Raw genomic sequence first — 26,696 nt, 5'->3', positions numbered from 1 at the left:
CGAGAGACATTGTCTCCTGTCATACTGACAGTATTACTTGCTAGAGATGGCTGGCCCTGTGCAGGATTAGGTGCTGATGTTGTAGCTCACAGTGGGGAATGGATGTGGTTATTATTATTATTATTATTATTATTATGAGTGAGTCATTCAGCAGAGGCTTTTATCCAAAGCGACTTGCAGAGACTAGGAGGGTGAACTCTGCTTCATCAACAACCGCTGCTGCTGCTGCAGAGTCTCTTCCAATAGGACCGCGTTTGTTTTACGTCTCATCAGAAGGACGGAGCACAAGGAGGTGAAGTGACTTGCTCAGGGTCCCACATAGTGAGTCAGTGGCTGAGCTGGGATTTGAACCTCCTGGGGGGGGGGAGGGGGGGCAGCAAGTGGAGCGCGCTGCTTCCCCGGGCACAGCCCAGGGCATCCACAGGGGAAGAGCCAGCCTGTTTGCTTTCCACTGCAAGACGGGAATGGATTCGATGCGCTTTCACATCCTGATAAGAAGAGAAACCGAAAGTATGGAGCAGTGTTCTTGTTTCAAAACCCCCACTTTTCAGGTCCTACTTATTAGACCTGTTTTTAAATGTGCTTTCTTATCAGAAATCATTGCCTACTTCTCCTTTGGCTTGAGTTGCATTTCAGACTCCCCTCCCAGCATTGTGGACCTGCAGTGTGCTCCCTGCCTAAAGGAAGCGTGCTGCTGGGAGTAGAAGAGATTAAGTGCTGTGCTGGTGGAGCAGAGAAAGAGAGAGAAATGGGAGGCTCTTACACTCTCTGAACAGCCTCCCTCTGCTCTGTGGCTCTTATACTCTCTGAACAGCCTCCCTCTGCTCTGTGCTGGTGGAGCAGAGAGAAAGGGAGGCTCTTATACTCTCTGAACAGCCTCCCTCTGCTCTGTGCTGGTGGAGCAGAGAGACAGGGAGGCTCTTATACTTTCTGAACAGCCTCCCTCGTGAAATGCTGTCACAGCAACTACCATTACAAAACAACCTGAATTTGCGATGGCATTCTTGTAATGAGACAGCAGAATTCCCCTCAAGCTTCGCGCAAGACAGTAATGTCTCTGTTCCCGCTGGAGACCGAGTTCTTAACTTCGTTAAAACAGATCACCAGACTTAAGAAAATCAGGAGTCAAAGAAGATGATATTTTTTTTATTTATTTTTAAATGGAGCTACATGGATCGGTTATTGCGATCAAGCTATCCACAGCTGAGGGGCGCTGGTGTGGATCAGAGTGAATTCAAAAACGGCTGCTCGGGTTTGTGTGGATCGCTGCTCTCCGCAGGGTCTAAAGAAAAGCAATCCGAAAGATCTGCATTGAGCCCACAATCAAAGCGTGAACATCTGCGTTTGCAAATCGCGAATTTTATCAGGTGAAGCGCCTCGGAGGCTAGGGAGTGACAGGCGGACACGGTCTCCGCTCTCCCAGTGCGCTTGTATGAGGAGGCTCTTAAAAACCACAGTGTTTGTATAACTGCGATAAGAGCCGGTGAGAGATTACAAACCTCATAAAACGTTAAGGGAACAGTGGGGGGGGACGACGACAAGAAAAGTAAAATTGAAACTATTTTGAAACATTTCAAACATTTTCCCATACTCGAATGAATAAAACAAGTCCTGTTGGTTTTGTGTGCGTGCCTGCGTGTATGTCTCTCTGCGTGTGTGTGTGTGTGTGTGTGTGTGTGTGTGTGTGTGGGGGGGGGGGGGGGTATTAGGGGGGGGGGGGTATTAGTGTTGGGTCAATAAAGTCTCCACAAGGAAGGGAAGACTGTCACCCTGTGTGGAGTTTAGTTTGACTGGAGTTGGGAATAGCGTGTGCGTGCCTAGTCCTACAATAATTAACAATTTAAAAGCATGCGGATTTATTGTAACTATCCGCATAAAACTGGACATGTCTTCCAATCCCGAAATAACAGACTCTCCAGGCGCAGTGCGGTTTAGTTCTGTTTATCAGGGGCATAACAGACCAAACTGCGGTGCCTTATCTCACCGCTTCCGCCAGCAGGCTAACATGAAGCGTTAATCCATGAGCCTGTGCTGCACGCATATGAAGCTGACAAGTTTGAATGCGTTGGGTTATATATATATATATATTTTTCCTTTTTGTCCTTCATTAATTCCTATGTATTTTTTTTTGTCAGCATAAAACAAACCAACAAAAACTTTTTTCCAGATTCGTTTCTGCTTTTTCGACAGGGCCGGCCGGATCACAATGCCGTTATAAAACGAGGCTGTCTTGCAGTGTACTGGACTAGACGATCGCCGCTTTCGCTTGCAAAATAATTGAAAATGTGTTCTATCTACACGGCATTTCGTGATTGCCTGTTTAAATTTCTTTCACATTGATTAAGCCAGTTTGAAAACTTGGAGGAGCAATCACCAACTGCCTAATCCAACACAGGGAATTTCTGCCCCCAGTCCAGGTTTTACCACCAGCCCCCCTGTTTATAGGTAACGAGCTCAGGTGTGTCGCATTAGTGAACGCTCAGCAAAACCAGGAACTGATCCCACTGCAACGGGAGTCTTATTTCCCTCCCTGAACTGTCAAGCATTAAATCGACGCCTGGAGCACACCAGTAGGGTCGAGGGGTAGGTTGCTGGTGCCACTGGTTCCCAATAAGGAGGTGACTCACCATGTTTGCTCCGGTCCAGTACAGGAAGAATCCTTGTGGGTCAACCCGCAATGTGACCAAATTCCGAACCACTGGCTCCTGAAAAATGGAACAGACGGAAGCCATCAGAAACACAGCCCTGAGAAAACTCCTTCAACTTTATAGAATTATATAAAAGCACAGCACAGTGTAATAAAGCACAGTGCAACAATTGGAAAGCATGGGGAAGCATTGCAAAGCACAGAGAGGTGTGGTAAAGCATAGGGAAGCATTGTAAAGCACAGAGAGGTCTGGTAAAGCATAGGGAAGCATTGTAAAGCACAGAGAGGTCTGGTAAAGCATAGGGAAGCATTGTAAAGCACAGAGAGGTCTGGTAAAGCATAGGGAAGCATTGTAAAGCACAGAGAGGTCTGGTAAAGCATAGCATTGTAAAGCACAGAGAGGTCTGGTAAAGCATAGGGAAGCATTGTAAAGCACAGAGAGGTCTGGTAAAGCATAGGGAAGCATTGTAAAGCACAGAGAGGTCTGGTAAAGCATAGGGAAGCATTGTAAAGCACAGAGAGGTCTGGTAAAGCATAGGGAAGCATTGTAAAGCACAGAGAGGTCTGGTAAAGCATAGGTAAAGCATTTGTAAAGCACAGAGAGGTCTGGTAAAGCATAGGGAAGCATTGTAAAGCACAGAGAGGTCTGGTAAAGCATAGGGAAGCATTGTAAAGCACAGAGAGGTCTGGTAAAGCATAGGGAAGCATTGTAAAGCACAGAGAGGTCTGGTAAAGCATAGGGAAGCATTGTAAAGCACAGAGAGGTCTGTTAAAGCATAAGGAAGCATTGTAAAGCACAGAGAGGAAGCATTGTAAAGCACAGAGAGGTCTGGTAAAGCATAGGGAAGCATTGTAAAGCACAGAGAGGTCTGGTAAAGCATAGGGAAGAGAGGTCTGCATTGGGAAGCATAAAGCACAGAGAGGTCTGGTAAAGCATAGGGAAGCATTGTAAAGCACAGAGAGGTCTGGTAAAGCATAGGGAAGCATTGTAAAGCACAGAGAGGTCTGGTAAAGCATAGGGAAGCATTGTAAAGCACAGAGAGGTCTGGTAAAGCATAGGGAAGCATTGTAAAGCACAGAGAGGTCTGGTAAAGCATAGGGAAGCATTGTAAAGCACAGAGAGGTCTGGTAAAGCATAGGGAAGCATTGTAAAGCACAGAGAGGTCTGGTAGCACAGGAAACATTGTAAAGCATGGTAAAGCACAGAGAAAAGCAAAGAGAGGTCTGCATTGTAAAGCACAGAGAGGTCTGGTAAAGCATAGGGAAGCATTGTAAAGCACAGAGAGGTCTGGTAAAGCACAGGGAAGCAGGCACAGAAGCATTGGAAACATAAAGCACAGAGAGGTCTGGTAAAGCATAGGGAAGCATTGTAGGAGAAGCATTGTAAAGCACAGAGAGGTCTGGTAAAGCATAGGGAAGCATTGTAAAGCACAGAGAGGTCTGGTAAAGCATAGGGAAGCATTGTAAAGCACAGAGAGGTCTGGTAAAAAGCACAGGAGAAAGCATAGGGAAGCATTGTAAAGCACAGAGAGGTCTGGTAAAGCATAGGGAAGCATAGGAGAAAGCATTGTAAAGCACAGAGAGGTCTGGTAAAGCATAGGGAAGCATTGTAAAGCACAGAGAGGTCTGGTAAAGCATAGGGAAGCATTGTAAAGCACAGAGAGGTCTGGTAAAGCGCTAAAGCATAGGGAAGCATTGTAAAGCACAGAGAGGTCTGGTAAAGCATAGGGAAGCATTGTAAAGCACAGAGAGGTCTGGTAAAGCACAGAGAGGTAGGGAAGCATTGTAAAGCACAGAGAGGTCATTGTAAAGCACAGAGAGGTCTGGTAAAGCACAGAGAGGTCTGGTAAAGCATAGGGAAGCATTGTAAAGCACAGAGAGGTGGAAAGCAGCAATAAAGCTCCGCTTTTGCTAATAAGAGGTAATACATGGATTGCTTGAATGGGAGGTCAGCGATAATGACGGGAGCGCTAAGAAGAAGAAAATCGATGTTAAAAGCCTGGCTTAGCAATCCTTTAAAAGGAGGACTGGCGACAATGCTTCTTTAAGAGGCGAGAAAATGCATTTGAAAAGCTTTGGCAGCTCTTTTCAAAGCAGCCTAGAACACAATGCCTTTTAATGTTGCTTCAAAAAGGAGACGCAGCTAGAGTGGGGGGGGGGGGGGGGGGGGGGGGGGGGGGGGGGGAAGCATGATTCAGAAACAGTTGCTTGTGATGATCGTTGCTTTTCTTAAAGTCTCTGCAGAGAACAGCGATCCACACAAACCCGAGCAGCTGTTTCTGAATTCACTCTGACTGGTAAATCTGCAATGGAAGGTATTATTATTATTATTATTATTATTATTATTATTATTATTGTTATTATTATTATTATTATTATTAGGAGGACCCCCCCCCCCCTACTTTCTAATGCATTTACCCAGAAGTAAGCAGCGCTCAATGTTTAGGAATGATTCAACTGAAGCAAGGCGGGGGTGGGAGGCTCCAGTTGCAAAGCGCTCTGAATTGTCAATGAAGGAGCTCCTGGGAGCTGGAGCAGGAGAAGCCAGCTTCCGACAGATCGTTTTCCCGGGGTTTATTTCCAGCCCTGATGTCTTAATTGCATTGGAATTACAAAAATCAAGAGGCTGAGGCCAGAGGATGGAAGTGGAGGGAGAGAGAGAGAGAGAGAGAGAAAGGCTAGTTTCTCACAGTAAAGTTGTCAAGCTCTACCCCCCACCCCCACTCTTACTACTGCTTCAGTCGTTCTGAGTGGTCCTGGTCCTCTTTCAATAGCTTCGTTTTTTCCTCAGCAATGCAGAATCTCTGATACATTTCTGCAGGGAATTGCACTGAGCCATTGAGATTGCATTTTAAAACCACGCCAGGGTCTCTCGGCACACATTAGCGCTCAGTGGTTTGCATGCGCAACCCGCTGCCAAACTTTTTTTTTTTTTTTTTTTTTTAGCCGTGACGCCACCCGTTTGAGTCAGGTTTGACAAAAACAAAAGCGAATCCAGCGTACGCTGTTTGCTCGTCGCTTGGTTGCCCGGAGCCAAAACTTTTTTTTTTTTTTTTTTTTTTTTCATTAGCCGTGACAAACCAACAGCGACCAAACCCGCAGATACGCTCGACAGAAACCAGCACCGCAGACACTCACGCTGCAGATCATCACACGCTGCCAGCGGTGCGATCGAGATCAAGTCCAGAAACCTCACCTCTTGGGCCCTTCCATTCCGTGCGCGCACTAGGTCTCAGGTGTGCAGTTTTGAAAGAAACACACCCGAGACCAGGGGCTGCTAAGCGCTTGGTAGTTTCTAGAAGTTGTCTTAAAATCAGGGCTTCAGGATATATTACGGGGACGATGGTCTTTAGTTACTCCAAGCCTTTGGGAATCAGTCCTGAGCCGTAGCGGGTATGCTGGCACAGTCCGATCTTTTAAATCTAATTTTACAAACATATTTGTTGGCTTATTTTTTTATTAGCTGGATTGTTTTTTGTTTGTTTTTATTGCAGCGTGCCCTGGGATGCACGACAGGCAATACGCTATGTAAAAGCGACTATTTTAAAACATCGATTAATCAATATTTAATTTATATAGCGCCTTTCATAGTGGACCACCATCAAAAAGCGCTTTACATTGAATACAATGAGATACAGGGCATAGCACATTCAATACAAACAGTATATAACAATGCAAATGCATTGAATACAGTGATATACAGGGCATAGCTCATTCAATACAAGGCTAGGCTGCGAGTCCCAGACATTGTGGATGCATGTGTCACACATAATCATAACAAAGATAAATCTGAAACCGTAAATTAGACAACAGCTAATAACTGATCTCAGGCTTAAACAGCATGGAAAGCGAACGAGAACAAGTGGGTCTGGAGAGTTGATTTGAAGCGAGCGACTGCGGGAGCCGGGAGAGAGTTCCACAGAGTCGGGGGCCACGAAGCTAAACGAGCGCTCCCCGAGTGTGGCCGCGCTTTTGCTTGGATATGACAAGCGTGACAGAGTCGGAGGAGGACCTCGGCTTGCTGGCTGGGACGCGGCGGGTTCAGCAGGTTGGAGAGACGCTCTGGACCTGTGGGATGACCTGACACTAGGTTAAAGAAATCTCGTTTTCAGATAGATAGCGTCGCGCTTCCTTCCGACGGGGGATGGCTTATTTCCCGTCATTAACCAACCAATTGCTTCCTCCCTATTCGCTGATGGGGGGGGACCCGACAGGTGAGATTGATGGAGTAAGGTTGCGAGTAACTATAAGGGGCTTTGAAATGTTTTGGAGCTTCAGTTCCAGATCTCTAGCACAGACACCAGCGACACGGGCTGGATGATATATGGAGACAATGTTCTCTGAAACGCGTGTTAACACTCACTTCTCAATGACAAAGCAGGGCTGGCGCGCCTCAGAGAGCACCGGCTTTTAAATACACAGCTCTGCTTCTCATTAAATACACAGCTCTGCTTCTCATATATATCTTCGCAATACCTGCCCGTGCTTTGCCACGCCTTCACTAGCCTGTTACACTTTGCTATGGCAGACTTTAATAAGGGTTCGTTTCTCATGTTTACCGCCGCGCTTGATCACACCTCTCTGTGCTTTACCGCGCTGTACATAAAAGACACCGTTTTTATTATTTTAAATATTTGCTGTGTGCTAAAACCTTATAATCTGAAACACTGTTTTGTTTAACGTGTATCAAGACAAGCAAAAGTCCGGTACACAAGCACACACACACACACACACTCGACACACGCAGTCTGAGTTATTAGCTCCTTCCCACGCACACATACTATCGGCGAACATGCCTCGATACGTTGTGTTTTTTTCCAGCAGATTCTGGATTATACTGGCGAAAATAGCGCCTCACACTAGTTTGGATGTGAAAACACACGCACACGCACACACACACACACACAGTATCCGTATTAGCAGCCTGTCTTTTGCAGACAGGCGTGGGCTTTTCCCTATGCCAGTGTGGTTATAAATTAATCAGTTAAAAACTACAGTTACAACGCAGCGAAAGTTTAAAAGGACTGCACCCGGGTGTAACAAATCCAAGCAACAAACAGTACTTCCTTTATATGTCGATTTCTACCTCTCCGCCCTCTCTGTCTCAGGGACGATTACATTGCAGTTTGCGCAATGTTTCAATGAAATCTCAAACCGAACATTGATTACCCAGAACTGTAGGATTGAGACACCATACTGAAAAAACACAAACAAAACTAGACTAGCACAATTTAGATCTTTTATTTAACATAATGCACTCAAAGAAACCACAAAATCATACTGAAAAAAAAGTCTACCGGAAGCCATACTAGTCCAGTATTCCATGTTAGATTTCAAAAGGTCGCACATTTCAAGGGAAGAAACAGTGTAGCGTTTTGCAAACACTATACTACAGTTTGGAAAATTTTTTTTAAAGGAATAAATCAATCATTGTTGGACCTTAAAAATCACAAAGCGGGATTACACCAAACTTTTCAATTCAAAATTGAATTTGTATGAATACAGAGTTCAGTAATAATGCAATAATAAAACACAACTTCAAACTAATAGCGTGTACTGTGCATACAGGAAGGAATTAATGAGGCCTACGTTTAAAAATTTGATTAAAAGTATCACCCACCCACACACACACACACCACAGTTAAACACACACACACACACACACACACTCTCTCTCTCTCTCACTCCCAAGCTTACAGCATGATGTCACATATATATATATATATATATATATATATATATATATATATATATATATATATATAGTTGTCGTACAGGTAGGACTTGTTGACGGTACAGTTTGTTTGTTTTTTAAACTTATCCCCCGTTCAAAGTTCAACTACTCGAAATACAGGACAAACCCCGCCCCCTCTCTGAACCCTGCTCGCCACTGTCACTCTGGAAGAGAAGCGGGTACCCGGCCGAGCCCCTGTCACACGCAGCGCAAATGTGGGAAACAAAAGTGGAATGAGAGAGAGAGAGAGAGAGAGAGAGAGAGAGAGAATAAAAAAATCTCTCTCTCTCTCCCAGGAGAATGAGAACCTAACAGGACAGCCTACTCATCAATGACTAGAAATACTTAAAAGTAACTGAACAACTGAAAACGTTTGCCGCTAATTAAAACGCTATGCTTTCCGTTTATCAATCACCTTTCTTCTTCATCTCTTCTCCTCCAATGCTTTGATTCAAACACAGGCTCCATTGATCACAATATGTACAATATATCGAAACGTCGGGCAGCTGGCTCTTTAAGCTAATATATATATATATATATATATATATATATATATATATATAGATAGATAGATATAAAGGATAGTGTAGGTACAGAAAATGTGAATAACAGTTTGTTTTTTTTTAAAAATCGAGTGTTTTGTTTTTTTTGGTAGTCTGGTAACATTTTACAAGAAATGTTACCCAATTTTTCACAACCAGATCACCATTAAGTAATTCAAAACATGCACAATGCAACAGGAATTACACTGTAACATGGACGTTGCAATGCGCCACTCCACACACCAGACTCACACCTCACTCCTTCAAAAGGACAGCTAATAATACATTTACCGAGCTGCTCAAATCAATCAACTGCGAAGCAAGGAACTCGAGGAAGACCCTGGGCGACAAAACGTTGAAGGGAAATAGAATAAGAGCATTGAATTAATGCAAGATGTGTTTAGTTTTAGGTGCGTTTTTTATTTCTTTAAGTAAACGCTATAGAGGAATGCAGGCGCGCTGCATTCCACCCACCGTGAGACAACATATTACTAATATGCTACACAGAGCCTTGAGATTATTTGTGGGAAGTTATCAGTAAATCATTAAACAAATCATAAAGCAAATGTTTTAAACAAAAATAACTTCAATGCGCAAAGCACACAAACCCAGGTGCAAGTCAGAAACTGTGTATAGGATCGAAACAACCCCGCAATAATTAATAACAACAACAACAATAAAACATATGAATTGAGTTTTAAAAGGGTTTTTTTGACCAACCTCGTCCCATTGTATAAACTTGCTGCCTTTTTTCAGGATTTCGTGGACAGAGACAGGTTTCAGTTGGAGCGCATGAACTCCCGGGCGCGCCCCGGCCATTGCGGCGCTGTCGGCGGGGTAGGAGAGTCCTCACGCCCCGCTCTGAGCTCGGAACTTGGATAGGAGACGGGTGATAAAGTTCCAGGTGAAAAACAAAACAAAAAAAAAAAGGTCGGCGGGCGTGTTTACTGCGAATCCTTGACTTTATTCCATGTTTCTCGGCTGTTTTTTTTTTTTTTTTTTTTTTTGGTAGCAGGAGCAGAGCGAGAAAGCGGATCAATGCTCGCTGTCAATCGGAGCGATCCACAGTCGAGAGGCGGACCTCTCTGTATGAACTAGATAATACCAGCAGCACTGTCTGGAGTTTCTTAAAGGCACAGAGTTCTGGAGAAACTCCCTGGGTTACATTACGAAGCACCTTTTCTTCTTTTTCTTTTTTCTTTAACTATTTATTTGCAATCGTATTTTTAAGGATATCGTCCATTCCATGAAACAATACACTATTTTGTATAACATTTTGCATTGCATTGCGGTGCAAAGTTGTGTGAAATTATTATATTCAATGAAAATTAGCTTTGTTTTGTTCATGTTGAATTTCAAAGTTTACCAAGGTAGTATATATATATATAATTATTATATATATATATATATATATATATATATATATATATATATATATGTGTGTGTGTGTGTGTCTATCTATCTATCTATCTATCTCTCTCTATCTCTATATATATATAGATAGATAGATAGATAGATAGATATAGATAGACACACACACACACACACACACACACACACACACACACACATATATGATACCTTGGTAAACTTTGATAAGGGACGTGTTGTAAATAATGCTAATAGTGTTAGCTTTTCAATGCAGTAAAAGCTGTGGAAATTTGATCCTTTTATTCCAGGAACAGGAATGGAAAGGCTTGTGAGAGGTATAGTCATCACTGGCCAGCACATTGCTCGCCCGAGGCAATGCGTGTAGAATGAGGCCAGTATCTAAACAACAGCCAGTAAACTATTCTGCACCATTCAAGAGCTTCCATAACTCTCGCAGAGCCTCCTGTCGGAGAAACCTTGTAACTGCACCCCGACTTTCACCGCTCTTTGTATCCGAAGACGGAGGCGTTTCAAAAGCCAGGGAAACGAAAGAGAAACTCAAAAGGAGAAATTCTTTGTGTTGGGTTTTGAAATACTGATAATATTTTGCGGGAAACTTTCGGAGCTGCACCGATAAAGTTAACCCAGTCGTTTTTTTTTTTTTAAAGTTTAAAACCACGCTTGTCGTCTCTACAGAGCTGACGAGCCTGTCTTTCCTCTGGGTACGGCTGGTAAACCCGAGTGCAACCTTGAATCTGTCCCGCCCCTCTGCAACAGGCTGCAGTTCCGAGTGGAACTGATAAGCGCACCAGTCAGAATTATCTCACAGAACACGTGCTTTTTTTTTTAAAAAAAAAAAATTCTGTTAATTGCAGTGCGCACTCTGATTAATCTTTATTGTTTTATTGATCACTATGGCTATAAAATATTCAGTGTGTACCCAGAGTTATGAATTTTCATCTAAACTGCCTTTCTGATAAGAGCGTTTATTACATCTTCAGTAAAAGGTTAACGAACAAAGATCACGTAGATTTAATTATCTACAGTGCCTATAGAAACTCTACACGCCTTTTCAAATTTATATTTTACCTTTTGTTGCCTGGAATTAAAATACATTTAAATATAGATTTTTTTTTCATTTATCTACCCATCCTACCTCACAACTTCCAAGTGAAAAAAAAAGTAGAAATTTGTAGAAAATTAATTAAAAATAAAAACTGAAATAGCTTGGTTGGATAAGTGTCCACCCCCCTTGTAATAGCAATCCTAAATTAGCTCAGGTGTAACCAATCGCCTTCAAAAATAAACAGTCAGAGCGCCGACCTGAATTCAATCGAAAATTTATGGCATGACTTGAAGATTGGTGTCCATCAATGCTCCGCAAGGAACTCGACAGAGCTTGGGCAGTTTTGTAAAGACGAATGGTCGAATATTGCAGAATCTAGGTGTGCAAAGTTGGTAGAGACCTATCCCAACTCTCCCACTCTCCAGAAATCTCTTTAACCTAGTGTCTGATATCACGCACGGTTTCATTTTAAAATGCGTGTTTGCTAACACCTGTGGTTACGGGGAAAACTGAGCCTTTGAGACCGAAACGGAGAGCGATTTGAAGTGAAGAGAATTGAGGATCTAGCGCCAAGCGGTTAATGAGGTTCTTGGTCAATAACAGGAAGTTCTTGTTGATGGTTTCAACCAAGGAGTAATGCTATTGCTGGAATGCTGAAGCGAATACAGGCAGAGAAGAGGAAACAAAGACTGAACCGCGATAGCCCGGCTTTGGGCTGGAAGCAGACTGTGCTGATAAGACAGGCGGCCGGTTCGCTCTTGCAGCCAGTCTGTTCTTCGCGAGTGTCTTGCTGGGGTGCTCTGCAGTAGTCACCTTCTGAAATACAGAAGCACAGAAAAAAAAAAAAAAAACGAAATTTATCTTCTGTGATTGGGCACAGAAACTGATCGCCTATGAGAAAGGGTGCTCCCTCCAGTCCAGGGCAGGCTTGTGGCATGGAGACTGAACTGCTCCCTCCTTCCCTTACCCCCCCCCCCCCCCCCCCTAAGAGAAAGGGTGCTTCCCTCAGTCCAGGGCAGGCTTGAGGCATGGAGACTGAACTGCTCCCTCACCCCCTAAGAGAAAGGATGCTCCCTCCAGTCCAGGGCAGGCTTGAGGCACGGACACTGAACTGAATTATTTTTTTTCAGAAATTCACACGCTGCATTTCAGTTCTAGATAACTAATACAAATAGATAGAGGTTTTTCCAAATACCATACAATGTTTATCAGAACGCACTGGGTATTATTAAGAGAACAATTAACAATCACAGCCTGCCATCTAGTGGATGCAATTGGCATAACATCTCACTTTTTGTTATATTTTTGGTTGTGTTTATTTATTTATTTGCAAGCATTTTTAACTCTCGTCTACCTGTTATGTTAATTTTCTCTTTAACTCTGCTGTCGCGATAACCGACCCTAATTTGATTAAGTCTAAATATGATGTATCAAACTACATACATAATTTGTTCTGTGTTTGTTTGTTTGTTTGTTTGTTTGTTTTCAAAGAAAATATGCATTTGGTATTTAATGGGTTAAAAACGAGAGCACAGCTGCAATTTTTCATATCTACCACTAGAGGGTGCGCTTGTATCACTCGAGAGACTACAGACATGTGGCCCGAATTGGAACGGTGATCTTACCGCCGCAGCACGATCGCCATGTGCGGTGACGTGACTACTGAAACTGAAAGGAGGCAACTGGAAATTATGTTTGTTTATATTTCAGATAAACTCTTGTTTGCCTGCTCCTTCCCTTCACTAATACTGTTACAGTCAATATCACGTTCGCGCATGATGTCACACTTCATTATTTATAATTGAACTGAACTTCAGAATCATTATTATTATTATTATTTTTATAAAACCAGTTTAACCGGTTGCTCAACCAGTTACAAGACTCCTCCCTTAGAAACGATTACCGCAGTAAATGTGCATGATCATTTTACATATTTCCCCCCCATGCTTCTCTCTACGTGCTTACCGTGGTTTGCCTTGATTTGAAAACACTTTGCTATATCTCTCTGTGCTTCACAATGCTTCTCTATGCTTTACCAGACCTCTCTGTGCTTACAATGCTTCCCTATGCTTTAACAGACCTATCTGTGCTTTACAATGCTTCCCTGTGCTTTACCAGACCTCTCTGTGCTTTACAATGCTTCCCTATGTTTTACCAGACCTATCTGTGCTTTACAATGCTTCCCTGTGCTTCACAATGCTTTCCTATGCTTTACAATGCTTCCCTGTGCTTCACAATGCTTTCCTATGCTTTAGCAGACCCCTCTGTGCTTTACAATGCTTCTCTGCTTTACTAGACCTCTCTGTGCTTTACAATGCTTCCCTATGCTTTACCACACCTCTCTGTGCTTTACAATGCTTCCCTATGCTTTACCACACCTCTCTGTGCTTTACAATGCTTCCCTATGCTTTACCAGACCTCTCTGTGCTTTACAATGCTTCCCTATGCTTTACCATACCTCTCTGTGCTTTACAATGCTTCCCTATGCTTTACCACGTCTCTGTGCTTCCCGTGCGCTGCTGCGGTTGCCGCTGGACTCGCTGTCATTGGCAAAGGGGAAGGTCGATCGACAGCCAGCGAGCGAGTGAGCAAGAGACGGCGCGCGGTGTTATTGCAGGGTTGACTGGAGACAGCTTGCATGTAGGTCAAGCTGCCAGGATGTCCCTTCTTCTATTTCTCTCTCTCTCTCTCTCTCTCTCTCACTCTCTCTCTCTCTCTCTCTCTCTCTGGTTGTGTATTAAAACGTCCATGTTAAAGTTGTATTTACTGTTGTAGTGTGTATGTGTATATATATATATATATATATATATATATATATATATATATATATATATATATATATATATATGAGAGAGAGAGAGATACTTTTACAAGGGTTAGTTTAGCATGGTTTGTTTTTTAATACGCTTTGCCATACCTCTCTCTTCTTTACAATGCTTTACTACACTTTGCTGTGCTTTTACTGTGCAAAACTTTTATCCGGGATACAGGACTCTCGACCCGTCCGTTGTTCGGCCCTGATTTCAGCATTGCTTTGAAACCTGACAGTGAAGTTGCCGCGGGGAGTTTAGAAGGAGACGGTGGGGAGGGCTGGGGGCGTGACCGGGGTCTAGAGACAGCAGGCATGCGAGAGGCTGGCATTAACAACACCTTGTCACTTCCTCTAAATTAATCATTTTTCTCTTTTCCCAGCGCTTAAAAAAAAAAACAGTTGTTTTTTTTGTAAAATAACAAGTCGGACTTGTTTTGGTGTCATTTCACCAGAAGGCGGGTTTCTTTTGATCAATAGCGGATTCTGTCGCTTGCATTGTTTCTGGAGAGGAACTTGTCACCCTGGTCCAAACGCGCTTCCCGGAGCGACAGGCTCCCGGGTGGAGATTCATAACAGAAAAGGCACCTCCCCCTGGAACATGCACCCCAGCTCGCTGTGTCGCTGTGACACAGCCAGTGGGGTCAGTCCCCCCCCCCCCCCCCAAACTGAAACACGGTGCCCTCTAGTGGGCGTAATAGCATAGCGAACAAAGAGATAGCTTTCTCAGATCCGCCTCAATCTGGCACTCGTTTCTATGGAAATGTTGTGAGTTTTGAAGTAATGTGTCTGGTTTTTGCCAATTTCTCAATCGGATACGTTTACGCATCTGTCTGGAAGTCTTTTAAAAAAAAAAGCGTAAACACCTGCCATATCACTGTCAATAACAGCCTCCAAACTAAAAAGGTAAACGACCTTCAACACGTCTTGGGGTCACAGTTGAGCGTAAAGGCAGCTGTTTGGTTGTCACCCCCACGCTGCAGTCGACATCACTTCAGTCACTCCGCGCCCGTTGGATCGTCGCCACGCTATCAAAGAGACGCGCCGCGGTTACACGATATTTGCATAACGGATTTATCAGTTTTTACGCAAAATTGTGCTTTTGGAACTTAACCTCCAACCCGTGTGTATATCTCTTTAAGAGCTCGGATTTTGGCTCTCCGGGGAGGTAGCTGGGTGTGTGTCGTGAAAGATTAGGGAGGGAGGAGAGAGAAGAGAGACTGCTGTCTAGTGATCACTGACTTACAAAGCGAGGAAAGAAAGCGGACTGGTCAAGTAGAATGGTCGCTCATAGCTGGCGTTATTGTAACAGTCCAAAATAAACCAGCGCCGGCAGAATCTATAGAAAAAGGCGGAGAGTCGTTTATTTAAAGGGACTACGAAAAGAAGATAACATCACGTTTTTTTTTTTTTAATTATTATTTAAATAACTGGCAAAGAAACAAAGGAGCTATTATATGCTGATATTTCTGCACGGTTCTCCTCTGAAAAAGGCTAGGTGCTGGAGTCGTGTGTAAATACAAAACACACACCGGACTTGCTGTACGATATATATTTTTTAAAAGCACCGGATTTGAAGTTTTCCAGTCCTCAACGGAGCGGCTTTACAGACAAACACTAGAACCGACCGAAAGGAAGCATGGCAGCAATAAGCAGCCCGGAATCGAGTCCCCAACCCCGGGTATACTTCCAGACGCCGCCGGAGACCGAGCAGACCGAAATCCCGGTTCGGAAACAAGGCAGGGTGACTGTGAAATACGACCGAAAAGAACTTCGAAAGAGACTCAATTTGGAAGAATGGATCATCAACAGACTGACGGACCTCTACGACTGTGAGGTATGTGCTCTTGACCGGTCCCTGCCGCAATGCACGGGGAGAGGGGAGCTTGCGTTTAATGCCACTGCCTCTACACAAAGCGATTAGGCTAATTCATAATAGCCATGTCGTGAACGACCACGGCTAGATTAACTTGGTAACAACTGGCTGACGCGTGGATGGCGCCGGTGCAAATGCGCTTCAGCCGGACAGCTTAAGGTGTAAACTTGGGCTGGCGTTTATTTTATCAAAGTTACCCTTACAGAGAGAAAGTCCTATAGTAAACTGGTCAAGCCCTATAGAATATCCTATAGGATTTATTTAAAGTCCCATAGAGTGTCCTATCGCACTGCTGTAGGGTCCTATAGGACGTGACGTTACCCTTACATTGCAGGAGACGCGTACTGCTATGCGTAATCATGGGCTGACCGTGTCTCGGCGTATAATTTAACTGAATGAAAAACCACAACGCGTTTAACTGCGTGTCACCGCAACGAGCATAAACACAGTTATTGTCGCGCAAAATAAATCAAACAGGAACTGCGTTTTTATGAGAATTAGAAGGTGTGTTTAAGGTTGCAACTTAAGCGTTAGTTATGCCAATGTATACAATGTATTTCCTGTTATTATTATGGGTTGCCTTCCACTCTCTCGGCACTTTCTGTAAACTCAAATTAGACCCGAACGGGCAAGTTTGACTTAATTCAACTTTAATTTAAAGGTCGCGTTTCCAGACCGGTTCAATTCAAACTCATTGTGAAGCCTGTCGCCTCATTTCATATTTCATCTAAATTTACAAACTGGCAACGCTTTAAAAAAATGTCATCTTTTGTTTTGTGGTGTTATCGATTTTTCCACCTTTTTTAAATGTATTATTATTATTATTATTATTATTATTATTATTATTATTATTATTATTATTATTTTAATAATTATTTAGTTAGTCCAAACCAATACAGCTACAATGTCATCTATTTAAAATAAGTGGAAACACTTTTTAAATGTAATTTGTGTTTGCCCCCCGGCTGTTGATTTTGAAGGCAGTCTAGTCGTTTATTTGGGGAGGGGGAAGGGGTATTATCGATACCCAATGCGCTGGATACCGTGTCCTGTTGACCCCGGCGCGGTGGAGCGACTTGAGAGAGGCGGATGGTCGGTCGCTGTAAGATCCTAGCGATTAAAACACCGGCGGACGGTTCCGTTTCTCACGACCTACATAAAACGCTTTCCTAGCCAATCTGCCTGGTTTGACACGGCAGCGTTAAAACAGAATAATACAAACCACCCCCCAGCTGTAAACCACCCGGTGGACCGAGGTTTGAGGTTTGAATTCACACTGTTATGACACATCCTTTGCTCACGTCTCCTCCTCGCTGATTTCTAGTCGTCTGTTCCTGCGAGTATTTGAGAAGTGAACAATCTGGTCTTTTACAGGAAGGAAGGACTTAAGGCTCCAGAAGTGTTATATTGGACTTGTCAGTCAATGTGTGTGTGTGTTTGTGTGTCAGGTTGTGTGTGTGTGCCACAATGTGGTGTCAGTGTGTGTGGTGTGTGGTGGGTAGTGGTGAGGGGGTGTGTGTGCACACCGTGTGTGTGTGTGTGTGTGTGTGTGTGTGTGTGTGTGTGTGTGTGTGTGTGTGTGTGGTGTGTGTGTGTGTGTGTGTGTGTGTGTGTGTGTGTGTGTGTGTGTGTGTGTGTGTGTGGGTGTGTGTGTGTGTGTGTGTGTGTGTGTGTGTGTGTGTGTGTGTGTGTGTGTGTGTGTGTGTGTGTGTGTGTGTGTGTGTGTGTGTGTGTGTGTGTGTGTGTGTGTGTGTGTGTGTGTGTGTGTGTGTGTGTGTGTGTGTGTGTGTGTGTGTGTGTGTGTGTGTGTGTGTGTGTGTGTGTGTGTGTGTGTGTGTGTGTGTGTGTGTGTGTGTGTGTGTGTGTGTGTGTGTGTGTGTGTGTGTGTGTGTGTGTGTGGTGTGTGTGTGTGTGTGTGTGTGTGTGTGTGTGTGTGTGTGTGTGTGTGTGTGTGTGTGTGTGTGTGTGTGTGTGTGTGTGTGTGTGTGTGTGTGTGTGTGTGTGTGTGTGTGTGTGTGTGTGTGTGTGTGTGTGTGTGTGTGTGTGTGTGTGTGTGTGTGGGTGTGTGTGTGTGTGTGTGTGTGTGTGTGTGTGTGGTGTGTGTGTGTGTGTGTGTGTGTGTGTGTGTGTGTGTGTGTGTGTGTGTGTGTGTGTGTGTGTGTGTGTGTGTGTGTGTTTGTGTTTCACTGAGTTTTGTGAATTTTTTAAAGCCTCAAATCCAGAATTTTTAAAGCTGCGACCATTGGTACCTGTCTGTGACCGTTGTTTTCATTAGTTATTTATTTATTTGTTTGTTTATTTACGTTGGAAGTCGGCCTTGACAGACCAGTTTGTTTACATCCTCCCACCTTTCGCTTTCCCCCCTCTCCACTGGCTGGTTCCTTAAAGGCGTTATATTAATGCTTTAAAAAAAAACGGTCTATCTCCTAATATAAGTGTCTTCTCAGATTCTATTGGACTCAGGACTCAAGTACCTGCTGTCCTGGGTGTCACTTATATTATTATTGTCTATCTATCTATCTATCTATCTATATATCTATCTATCTATCTATCTACAGTATCTATCTATCTCTCTACAGTATCTAACTATATATCTGCAGTGTGTATCTACAGTATCTATCTATCTACAGTATCTATCTCTCTACAGTATCTAACTATATATCTACAGTGCGTATCTATCTATCTATCTATCTATCTATAATAAATCATAACTTGCAAGCACACAAGACGTTTTACTATCGTAAATTAATATTTGAAACCCTATCATTTATTTTCCGATTCTGTCTGAAAGCCTGTTTCTTTTCTTGTTGCTGATCTAATGCACAGCACATGGTGTGAAGAACACATGTCTATGAGCACATTGCTGAGGGCAAGAGTCATTGCAACTTCCCGCAGTGGCTGGGGGGGTGATGTGTGCATTGCTAAAGCAGCTGTGACACGGGCGGGACTCTCCGCGGCGGCTAAAAGTTTTGCATCACTGGATTCGCAGACTTTTTCGTTTTAATGCTTAATGGTTAAAACTGAAAACACACGCTTCTCCAGGAGACACGCAGGGGGATCTTGTGACTGCCGATGCAGGGCTGTGGAAGCCTCTTTTCAAGTGACATTAAGTGGAAATCAATTGCAAGGGCTGTGATGTTAACCAACGGGATATTCGACTCCCATTGTATTGCGTGTGCGGGACATTGCAATGTGATGGTGATCAGCGGGTGGTGATATTAACCGGAGTTCTAGTAAACGGGTTGGACTGTACCAAGTTTCATGACGATGGGGGATAAGCGGCTCTCCAGACATGTGCAGAAAAGATGGGCATTCTCAGTCTCTCTGTCTTTCTCCAGTCTGGGAAGCAAGCAAAAGCAATCAACCCAAGAACTAAAGCCATCTGTAGCTTTGGAGTTTCAGTGGTCTGTTTTGTGTTAAGTGTCATGCAGTGTTGACAGGGAGGAGAGGGTTACTGAGCGGGATGTGGGTTATGACGGGATGGTAGGCCAGAGCAAACGCAGACAGATGGACTGATCATCAGCTACATACCCCCTCAACCTGAATACAACACCCGACTTGCGTATTACATGCGGCTTTGTTCTGTACAGTAATGGAATAGGCTGGGGTGGGTGGGTGCATGTAGTCATTTTTTCTTCTTCTGCACAGCAGACAAACCAGGCATGTTGTGACATGCCGATTGTGCACAGCTGGCAGCGTTCCTTCCCTCTCTAAGCTGCTAATTTGCCAAGTCTTGCATGATTGCTTGGCGCACGTTTTCTAAGCCGGCGTTTGCCAGCCTGCTTTCTTTTCCATTTTTTAAAGGGGGCACGGTTAGAAATCGCATGACTAATGCAAAGATCCGCCCCTTCCTCCCTGTTGTACAGTAGTATATGTGGAATCACAGAATCAGGGGGGCGCAGGGGTCCCCGAGGGTCTCCCCTGGTAAAGGCACGGGCGCGTGGCGTGCAGGGGGGAGTCACACAGTCAGGGGAGAGCAGGGGTCCCCGAGAGTCTCCCCTGGTAAAGGCACGGGCGCGTGGCGTGCAGGGGGGAGTCACACAGTCAGGGGAGCGCAGGGGTCCCCGAGGGTCTCCCCTGGTAAAGGCACGGGCGCGTGGCGTGCAGGGGGGAGTCACACAGTCAGGGGAGAGCAGGGGTCCCCGAGAGTCTCCCCTGGTAAAGGCACGGCGGCGTGGCGTGCAGGGGGGAGTCACACAGTCAGGGGAGTGTGTGTGTGTGTGTGTGTGTGTGTGTGTGTGTATATACCGAGCATCAAAAGAAATTTATCACTATTGTAACACATTTATTTTCGTTAAAAAAACAAAGTATATAGATGATAGCCATTGACGAAATGTTTCTCTTTTTAATCACTTGATCCTTCATCCTTGCCCGTTACATCCTCTTGAGTGACTGTGACTGAAGCTCTTAATCACCTAATTAGTGAGACAGTTGGTTGGACGCTGGATGTGGAGCGATTTCAGCTGCTGACTTGCAAGCTTGAATAAAAGCAATAAAGAAAAAATCACAGAAAAACACCAACGTCTGTCGAGAGAGCAGCGCCTTCGTGCGATCGGCACGCTGGAGGCTGGGCTGGGGCAGCGGGCTGTGGCTCTCCGTCTTGGGCGCTCGCAGCCAGCGATTTCAAACCTGGCGAGACGCTATAACCAGACACGCTCTGTCAATGACAGGACGCCAACCGGGAGACCAAGAGTCACAACACCTGCCCGAGAACCAACAGATCATTCTGCAGCATCTTCGTTATGTCAGTTGGTAATCAGCACAATAAAAAGTCACTGCGCCTGCTCTGAAACAGAGTTTGTCGTTTTTCGATCACAGCTAGTGAATTTTATCCAAATATAAGTGATACGTTTCGTTTGATGGTCGGTGTGTGTGCATGTTTTTTTAAGTCTGTAAAGCTCTTTGAGGTGTTTCATTGTGAAAGGCACTAATATAGGGAATAAAAGATTGATTGATTTGTAAAGGCTGTGTGCTCTGTTTGGCTGCGTCATCCTGAAAGCAGCTCTCTGAATGGATACATGGAGAGGCTGGCCGCAGATCATTATACTCAGTGAATTGGTCTAGTTGGCAGTGAGTCAGTTGTCTGGGAGGCAAGAGGGCTGGGATGTACCAGGAATGCAGATGGCTTAATGACACCAGCATTGCCAGGCCTTGCGTCTGATCACACTGGAGTCCGGCTCCAGAATGGAGTCAAATAAAATCAGCTTCATGAAGGCTTGATAATTATTGTAGCTGTTTTAACTCCTTCTGTGATCAGAGGTGTATGTGTATGGTGAGGGAGCAGTTCAGTCTCCCTGCCTCAAGCCTGGACTGGAGGGAGCAGCCTTTCTCTTAGGGGGGGGTGAGGGAAGGAGGGAGCAGTTCAGTCTCTGTGCCTCAAGCCTGCCCTGGACTGGAGGGACTGTCCTTGGTGTCACTTTGTGGCCTAGTGTGTCCGTCTGCATAGCCAGCTTGCCCTCTGTGTGTGTGTGTGTGTGTGTGTGTGTGTGTGTGTGTGTGTATAACCTTTTTTTTATTGGTGGACTTTCCCTACATGTGGGGATACAAATTGCATTAAGACCGGTGTCCTTTTCAGAGCTTCAAAAAAACTAATCCAGGAGCGACTGTTTCCTGGTTTAGATATGAAGCGGCCCGGTGAGGTGTTGAACATATTGCTAGGCCCGGTTTCCACGGCAACAGTGCTCCTGTTCCTGTGTGTTTTCGCGCCCGGGGAGGTATCCCTGTCGACGGCACGAGGTGAGGGCTCTGTTTTTAGTCTTCCTCCCGTTTTCCCCTAACCTAGCGCTGACAGCACCGGGAAATGATTCAGAACAAAGTAAACAAGAGAGACGATCTCTAAAAGGTGACTTCCTTCCTGCCTGCCTGCCTTTGCTTCCTCAATTTTCCTCTTGATGTCTCGTTTTATGAGGCGGCGATGCTTTATAATTACAGTGTTAAGCTCGGTTTAATGGTTAGAGGTGAGGGCTGGGAGTGAGGAGTCCTGACTGGATTTGAATTCAATACGCAGCGCTGGCTTGCTGACGTTGCAGGCGAATTGAACAGCAATCCCCACAGTAGAGCAACACAAAAGGCAGCGTTGTGTACAAACACAACAAATTCAGTATCAAAAGTTGTGTCTCAATCTGCTTGTGTGTTACATCATAATAATAATAATAATAATAATAATAATAATAATAATAATAATTAGCAGATGCTTTTATCCAAAGTGACCTGCAGAGACCAGGGGGGTGAACTCTGCTTCATCAACAACCGCTGCTGCTGCTGCAGAGTCTCTTCCAATAGGACCGCGTTTGCTTTGGGTCTCATCCGAAAGACGCAGCACAAGGAGGTTCAGTGAGTCACTCAGGGTCCCACACAGCGAGTCAGTGGCTGAGCCGGGATTTGAACCTCCTGGTTTTGAGACCCCTTTTCTTGAACCGCTGGACCGGCAAGCCACCTATTCTGTAAAATGATCACAGCAAACTGAAAGCTGTGCTAGTCGCCCCCAGCTTGTTAGCTGTGCTGTCCTGGCATTCTCACAAGGTAATTGAGATTCTGTGCTGCACTGCGTCGGCAGCGTGAGAGGAGGACAGGTGGCTTTCGAAACAGGGTTCCGGGACAGCTGTGTGTTTTTTATTTTAGGGTTTTCTGGGCTGTGACCGGTTTGGGGCAGAAATAGTTTGCAGCTGGGTGTATCTGTAGTTAAGGATTGAGATCAGGTTTATATTGCGCGTTATTGAGGCTGTAGGTCTGGCACCCTGAAATGCCACATTCTTCCCATGCACTGTACTGCTCAGTGCAAGCATTCCTGCAGGGAGTCACCGTGCCACAGCACACAAAGACAGGGGTCTCAGTTTTGCCTCGACGTTTATCAAGAGGAGACTTTCCAGTAGAATTTTCCAGCAGCGATTTTGTGTTTGTTTTATTTTTATAAAACTTGGATTAGCTTAAACGGCAATGCAATGGGAGTATTATTATTATTATTATTATTATTATTATTATTATTATTATTAATAAGCTCGCAGGATGAATGTAAAACCTGGACTGGACCACACTGCTCTGCACTGGGAGCGTTGCTCATTTCTCTGCCTGTGTGGCAGCAGTTCAAGAGACAGTGTGTTGTGTGTGCTGTACGCGTTTGGGGACTAAGATATTCAGAGGAAATGTCCTGGCAGTCCGCGGGGGGGGGAGGGGGATGGTGATCAGCCCATCCTGTTTTTAAAGGATCGGGTTTCAAGAGAGAAAGTGCCTCAAGCACTAAAAACCGCACAGAGGCAGGGGAACGGAAGAGGGGTCAGCTGTTACACACGCTGTCTGCCACGCTTCGCGTTGCCCTACATATCTGAGGACTGCTTGGCATTTTCATACTGTTTAGCGTGCGTTCTCGAGAGGATCCGATTCTGGGCGTATATAGAAATAAGCGAGTGGTGTTACCGTGGCATCAAAAGCTTAGAAGCACCTCCACTGTTTGCTTTCAAACACCTAGTTCCCTTGACAGAGGCGTGCTGAAACACAGCGAAACGTTGAGAAGTTGGATCTTTGGAGGAAAAAGTGTGTGTGTGGAGGAAAAAAGTGTGGTGTGTGTGTGTGTGTGCGGTGTGTGTGTGTGTGTGTGTGTGTGGGTGTGTTGTGTGTGAGTGTGTGTGTGAGTGTACGTGCGTGTGCACACACCCGCGTTTGGACCTTTAAAGTTACGCTTTAGTGTGTGTGTGTGTGTGTGTGTGTGTGTGTGTGTGTGTGTGTGTGTGTGTGTGTGTGTGTGTGTGTGTACAATGACCATTTAAATGTGGTGTTTTTACCTTAAAGTTACTGTCTGTACACAAACCAAAGGCACTAGCTGAAAGGTCTGTCTACTATAGATTTTGTCTTTGAAATTCTGATTCTTGGTTTGAAATAAGACTCCTATTGCATAGCAGTTTCGATCCATTCCAGGTTTTACTTGATTATCCCCTGGGTGTCTTATTAAACTCTTTTGTAAAAACCAGGAACGGATCAAACCGCTATGCCAAGGGAGTCTCTCTTCCATCCCCGTCATTTCTGTGCGTTTTGAAACTCCTGGAAATAGCACAAAGTCGTTTCATGTTTCATATTTAATCGCAGTGTTGCGCGTTCTAACGCATTGCCAATGATTTATTTCATGATTCAGCGAAATGAAAGCCACTTGGAGGCAGAGCCACTCCTGTTTGGAGGTCCCGCCCTGGCTACAGTTTGAAGCCCTAATGGTACCAAGAGTTTATTTTCAAACATTTTTTTTTTTTGGGACAGGGGGCGGGGGGGCGCCTTGTCAAAACTCTGTGACCTTGAAACCTGAGCTACGTGGTGCGCTCTCGGTGCCCTGCAGGGCTCCCCCTGGTGGACAATTGAGGAAAGACACGCTGAATCAGGATCACAGTATGACGTCCCACTTTGAGGCGTAATTGTATTTCTTAACCCTGTAATGAACATGGGGAGGAGTGTAATGTTAGTATAGTTCTCCCGACATCAAACGCCGGTTATTCGGTGTTTGCAAGCAATTTGCATATCCCCCAGTCTCTAAACGCAGACCTTAATTTTAAATTGAGCCGCAGGGGAGGAAATAACACCTTGGTTTTGCTAGGAGTTTAAGGAGACACATCTGTTACCCTACACATATGGGGGTCAGTCAAACTGCCGTGCAATAAGATCCTTTGTTACCTTCCCTTATGATTTTGTAATAAATTGATTTTTAATCTGGGTTATTTTTTTTTTATGTTGATCACGATTCTGTTGCATCGACAAGGAGTAGCAACCCTTTTGCATAAAAAAAAAACCCCACATCCTTCGACGCAGATGTTGCGCACAGCTGCTGGCCGGAGCCACGCAGGACGCATGGACGAGCAGCGTGGGTTTGATTGATCCCGGTTCAGTAACGCAGCCCGGGTCTGTGTGTGTTCTGTGTCCCGCTAGGAGGAGGCGATCCCAGAGCTGGAGATAGACGTTGACGAGCTGCTTGATCTTCCGAGCGAGGAGGACCGCGCCGCCACGGTCAAGGTGGGTCTGCAGCCCAGCATGGGGGCGCGTTGGGGTTGTCTCAAAGTGTACAGCTCTGGCTAACAGTTTTGCATACCCCCCCAAGGGGAGGGGGAATAAAATGAACTCCTTTTGCTTCATGAACGAAGTACTTCAGCCTAATTTCGACGACTTATTGCAATTGCTTCAACTTAACGTGTGCGAAACATCAAAAACAAGGGTATTGTGAGTTACTTTTTGACTGAGTAACTGTTTACACTGCACCTTTAGATTGCCCTTTGCGACGTGGGCGACAAAAACGTCCTTAACGACCAGCTAACAATGTTTGGGTGACTTCACTGAAGTAAGGGGTATTATTATATTATTATATTATTATATTTATAATATTAACGCCTGATATATGCCTTCCTTTGACTTGTCACCTACCTGCCTGTCTATCTACAGTATCTATCTATCTACCTGCCTGTCTATCTACAGTATCTATCTATCTACCTGCCTGTCTATCTACAGTATCTATCTATCTACCTGCCTGTCTATCTACAGTATCTATCTATCTACCTGCCTGTCTATCTACAGTATCTATCTATCTACCTGCCTGTCTATCTACAGTATCTATCTATCTACTGTCTATCTATCTATCTATCTATCTATCTATCTACTATCTATCTATCTATCTATCTACATCTATCTATCTACAGTATCTATCTATCTCTATCTATCTATCTATCTACAGTATCTATCTATCTACAGTATCTATCTATCTACAGTATCTATCTATCTATCTATCTATCTATCTACAGTATCTATCTATCTACAGTATCTATCTATCTATCAGTATCTATCTATCTACTATCTATCTATCTATCTACAGTATCTATCTATCTATCTATCTATCTACAGTATCTATCTATCTACAGTATCTATCTATCTACAGTATCTATCTATCTATCTATCTACAGTATCTATCTATCTACAGTATCTATCTATCTATCTATCTATCTATCTACAGTATCTATCTATCTATCTACAGTATCTATCTATCTATCTACAGTATCTATCTATCTACAGTATCTATCTATCTATCTACAGTATCTATCTACTACAGTATCTATCTATCTACAGTATCTATCTATCTATCTACAATATCTATCTACAGTATCTATCTATCTATCTACAGTATCTATCTATCTATCTGCGCCATAACAGGTTTCTATTGACCCTTTTATTATGAACAGGTTTGATTTGATTTGATTTCAGAGTTTCGTGGCCGAGCTGCTTGATCGAATACGAGGGATGCAGAAGCTGACCACGCCACAGAAGAAATGACGTCGGACCGGGGGGGTCGGGGGGGGGGGGGGGGGGGGGGGGGGGGGGGGGGGGGAGTCCTGCTTTTTTATAAACGTCGAAAAAGCTTTCTCTTGTTTAAAAAAAAAAAAAAAAAAAAACAAAACCAGGTCAACCTTTTTATTCTAGGTGTTTTTTTAAATTACAAGCCTGTTTTTTTTTTTTTTTTTTTTTTTTTTAATAAAACCGGCTTTTTTAAATATTTTTTTTTTTAAAATGCGTTTTATACAAACTGGATGACGGGAGGTGATGGATAATTAAAAGGAGCAAAGATATTTAAAAACACTGTTTTTATTTTTTTGTTTTGTTGTTGTTTTGTTTTAAACAGTAAACTAATTGA

General features: G+C 44.1%; 2 protein-coding genes across 2 annotated transcripts in view; one reads left to right on the top strand and one right to left on the bottom strand.

Moving 5' to 3' along the window:
• Positions 1-10,099, bottom strand: part of plcb3 (phospholipase C, beta 3 (phosphatidylinositol-specific)) — a 36,527-nt gene extending 26,428 nt beyond the window's left edge. The window contains 2 exon segments of the mRNA XM_041243353.1: positions 2,628-2,705; positions 9,644-10,099. Coding sequence (XP_041099287.1) covers positions 2,628-2,705; positions 9,644-9,742 — 177 coding nt within the window. The 5' untranslated portion in view covers positions 9,743-10,099.
• A 4,917-nt stretch (positions 10,100-15,016) lies between these two features.
• On the top strand, positions 15,017-26,364 carry ppp1r14bb (protein phosphatase 1, regulatory (inhibitor) subunit 14Bb). The gene is made up of 3 exons (XM_041243354.1): positions 15,017-16,006; positions 24,950-25,091; positions 26,262-26,364. The coding sequence occupies exons 1-3, from the start codon at positions 15,809-15,811 to the stop codon at positions 26,336-26,338; spliced, it is 417 nt and encodes a 138-aa protein (XP_041099288.1). The 5' UTR covers positions 15,017-15,808; the 3' UTR covers positions 26,339-26,364.
• The last annotated feature ends 332 nt before the right edge of the window (positions 26,365-26,696 follow it).

The sequence above is a fragment of the Polyodon spathula genome, unplaced genomic scaffold (assembly GCF_017654505.1).
Source record: "Polyodon spathula isolate WHYD16114869_AA unplaced genomic scaffold, ASM1765450v1 scaffolds_1729, whole genome shotgun sequence".
Taxonomy (NCBI): Eukaryota; Metazoa; Chordata; class Actinopteri; order Acipenseriformes; family Polyodontidae; genus Polyodon; species Polyodon spathula.
The sequence above is the reverse complement of the archived record's forward strand: the minus strand, read 5'-3'. Positions and strand labels throughout refer to the sequence as shown.

Coding starts and splice junctions, on each gene's coding strand:
- ppp1r14bb (XM_041243354.1), top strand. CDS start 15,809: ATGGCAGCAATAAGCAGCCCGGAATCGAGTCCCCAACCCCGGGTATAC. Junction 16,007..24,949: donor CGGACCTCTACGACTGTGAG/GTATGTGCTCTT, acceptor GTGTCCCGCTAG/GAGGAGGCGATCCCAGAGCT. Junction 25,092..26,261: donor TCTCAAAGTGTACAGCTCTG/GCTAACAGTTTT, acceptor TTGATTTGATTT/GATTTCAGAGTTTCGTGGCC.